The sequence below is a fragment of the Lepisma saccharinum genome, chromosome 26 (assembly GCF_977018435.1).
Source record: "Lepisma saccharinum chromosome 26, izLepSacc3.1, whole genome shotgun sequence".
Lineage (NCBI taxonomy): Eukaryota > Metazoa > Arthropoda > Insecta > Zygentoma > Lepismatidae > Lepisma > Lepisma saccharinum.
In genome coordinates, this window is record NC_139254.1 from 27535072 (window position 1) to 27538173 (window position 3102).

A 3102-nucleotide genomic window follows, 5' to 3' on the forward strand; every position below is an offset into this window, starting at 1 on the left:
TTTGTGGCAGAGTAGTTATCACAGCCTGCTACGACGCCAGGAGCCCGGGTTCGAATCCCGGTCTAAAGTGGCTGAAAATTGAAGTAAAATAAACCAAATAAATCAATTTATGAATGAAAATCGAGATAGGAACGAGACGACCTTGTGAAAATTGAGACGAGAACCAGATGAATTTTTAAAATTTTAGACGACCATTTAAAAATTGTGACTGTTCTCTATTACAGCACAAGTCAATATTCTCACTCTATCACTGTAAATTTATATCATCTCATTCATACCTGATTTAAACCAGGGGGTGCTCGTTGCTATGTGAAGTACGTATGCATTACGTCATCTGGGAGGATCGGGTTTGACGGTGCTCATTGCTATGTGCATTAAGTTTGTGCGGGTGCTATGTGCATTAAGTTTGGTGCGGGGTACATTTAGCTACTAACACGTCGCAAAAATCGGAACAAACAGGTTATTGATTTTGTCGCAATCGTTATATTTTTATTGTATTATTTCTCTTGAAATGAGATTGTTTTGTTCATTCCACCTATAATCATGCCTAATTGTGCAGTAACAAGCTGTGAGAATTATAACCAAAAAAGTAAAGGAAGTGATATAAAATATCATAGATTTCCAGCTGATACTCGTGTAAGTAAACAGTGGATTCGTGCTTGTGATCGAGAACATAATATTAATATTAAAAATGCGAGAGTGTGCAGTGCCCATTTTTGTAAAGAAGACTATGTGCGAGATCTAAGAGCAGAACTTCTGTGTTTGCCAACAAAGAAAGTACTGAAGCCAACTGCAGTGCCATCACTAAAATTACACCATATTACTTCTGTGCAAAATAATAGAGAATGTGATGTAGCAAATTCTCCTGAACCTTCCTCTTCAAAACATGAATCATTTTTAGGATGTGCTGATAAAGACTGTGGAGATGTACGCTACGAAAGGTGTGAAATAAGGAAACGTTCCATAAATAAGATAAATACTATGTCGCCGAAGAAAAGAAAAATAGACGTAGGTACAGAAACTGCTAGCAATGTTTCGTTGTTGGAAAACACTATTAATCGCTTACAGAAGAACAACACACGTTTACATAAAGAAATTAATAAGTTAAAGATTAAGAACAAGCTCTTGCAACTTGCTTTAACCAAAAAAACTAAACAAGTTCAAAATCTTCAACATAACCTAACCGACAATGTAACAAGAAAACTCACGAATATCTTGGGGAAAGTGTTCAGTGACACTCAAATACAATACTTAGTACACGGTAAAACGAAATCCCTATGGACTAAAGAAGATATAAGCAAAGCGTTGACTCTTCGAGCAGTTTCAAAAAAATGTTACGTTTATTTGAGAAATACAGTTGGTATACCTTTACCTGGACTTTCTACGTTAAGAAGATGGGTGTCAAATTCATTTCGTTGCCGGCCAGGTATATTAGGTGATGTTTTGCAATTGATGAAATTACAAGCAACAAAACTTAGTGAGGGGGAGAGGTTATGTGTTTTGAGTTTCGATGAGATGAACGTGGATGTTCGGGTTTGTTATGACCAAGAAGAAGATAGAATCTATGGTCCCCATAGTCAGGTACTGGTTGCTATGGTCCGCGGGCTATGCACAAATTGGAAGCAGCCTATATATTACGATTTCGATGTGCTAATGACCGGCAAATTACTGAAGGAAATAATATTAAACAAATGACCGGCAAATTACTGAAGGAAATAATATTAAACATCGATAAAGTAGGATTCACAGTTGTTGCTGTTGTTTGTGACATGGGAGGTAAAAATGCCAAAACATGGAAAGATCTAAACATTGATTTCAAGGATAGCTGTTTTGGAAACCCTGCAGATCCATCAAAACGTGTATGGGTTTTCGCAGATGTTCCCCACATTCTTAAACTTTTAAGAAACCATTTTCTAGACGATGGAATTACGCTGCCTGATGGCAAGCATATTGGAAAATCTATTGTTGAAGATGTTTTGTCTTTAGACAATGCCGAAATGAAACTATGCCCGAAGTTAACACCTGAACATTTATCTGTGTTCGGTAGACAACGCCAAAGAGTCCGGCTTGCATGCCAGTTGTTTTCCAATCAAGTTGCACAGGCAATAAGTTATCTCCTGCCTGATCAGCAACATGCTGCAGATTTCTTCAAACTTGTGAATGACGCGTTTGATGTGCTGAACTCTAGAATTCCAAGGAATTACGACCAGCCGCTAGCCAGTGGTTTTGGGGTAAATTTAGAAGAACAAGAAGCAGTTTTACAACAATTCTTTTCAGTAGTTGAAAAAATGAAAACCGGTAAAGGCAAAACTATTCTCCCGTTCCAGAAAGGTTTTCTTATGTCTATTCGTTCCTTGTTGGGATGTTTATCTGACCTTAGGAAATTATATGGTGTTCAATATATTTTAACTTCGCGTTTAAATCAAGATTGTATTGAAAACTTGTTTTCGCAAATAAGAGGCATTGGACGAACATACGATCACCCCTTGCCAGTGGAATTTAAAAGTAGATTGCGACTTATCATAATGAGCCGCAGCATATTACACGTTTCCCTAACCAGTTCTGCGCCTGTTTCTCAAGAAGATCGTGAAGATTATCTAACATCTCATCTGTTCAGTGGACTGACTCCTAACATGGAAGATGTTATCAATATGATAGAAGGAGACGCAGATGTAAGGGAAATGACACTTGGAGATCTTCCATCATTTCCCAACAATGCACCTTCCGAATGCTCTGCTCAAGGCCTTCGCTATTTAGCAGGGTACATTGCAATGAGATGCCGTGTCGTTGATCCATCTCTGGGTAATTCTAGTGGTGAGAATATGAGACACGCCCCACAAGAACAAAGCAATGGGTGGATTGAAAAACTGTCGCGAGGAGCGTTAACAGTTCCATCGGATAGCTGGCTGGAGACAGTTAAACAATTTGAAGTGGTGTTCCTAACCTTTCACAGCAATAATTTATCTTGTAAGCCATATGTCATGAGGAATTTGATCAACATATTAAAAGAAAAATACCCTCGGCTTCATCCTGACGTCATAAGAACATACTCCAGAACGCGAACTTTCATTCGCATTCGCCACCTGAACGCAGCAGCCAGGG

General features: G+C 38.5%; 1 protein-coding gene across 1 annotated transcript; it reads left to right on the plus strand.

Annotated features, from left to right (window-relative positions):
• The first annotated feature begins 350 nt into the window (after positions 1 to 350).
• Positions 351 to 1695, plus strand: LOC145979605 (uncharacterized). Its single transcript, XM_083112570.1, has 2 exons — positions 351 to 933; positions 1282 to 1695. The coding sequence occupies exons 1-2, from the start codon at positions 544 to 546 to the stop codon at positions 1693 to 1695; spliced, it is 804 nt and encodes a 267-aa protein (XP_082968696.1). The 5' UTR covers positions 351 to 543.
• The last annotated feature ends 1407 nt before the right edge of the window (positions 1696 to 3102 follow it).

Excerpts from the sequence above, each read along its gene's own strand:
- LOC145979605 (XM_083112570.1), top strand. The coding sequence starts at position 544 with ATGCCTAATTGTGCAGTAACAAGCTGTGAGAATTATAACCAAAAAAGT. Across the intron at positions 934-1,281 it reads AAGACTGTGGAGATGTACGC|ACTAAAGAAGATATAAGCAA; the intron begins TACGAAAGGTGT and ends AAATCCCTATGG.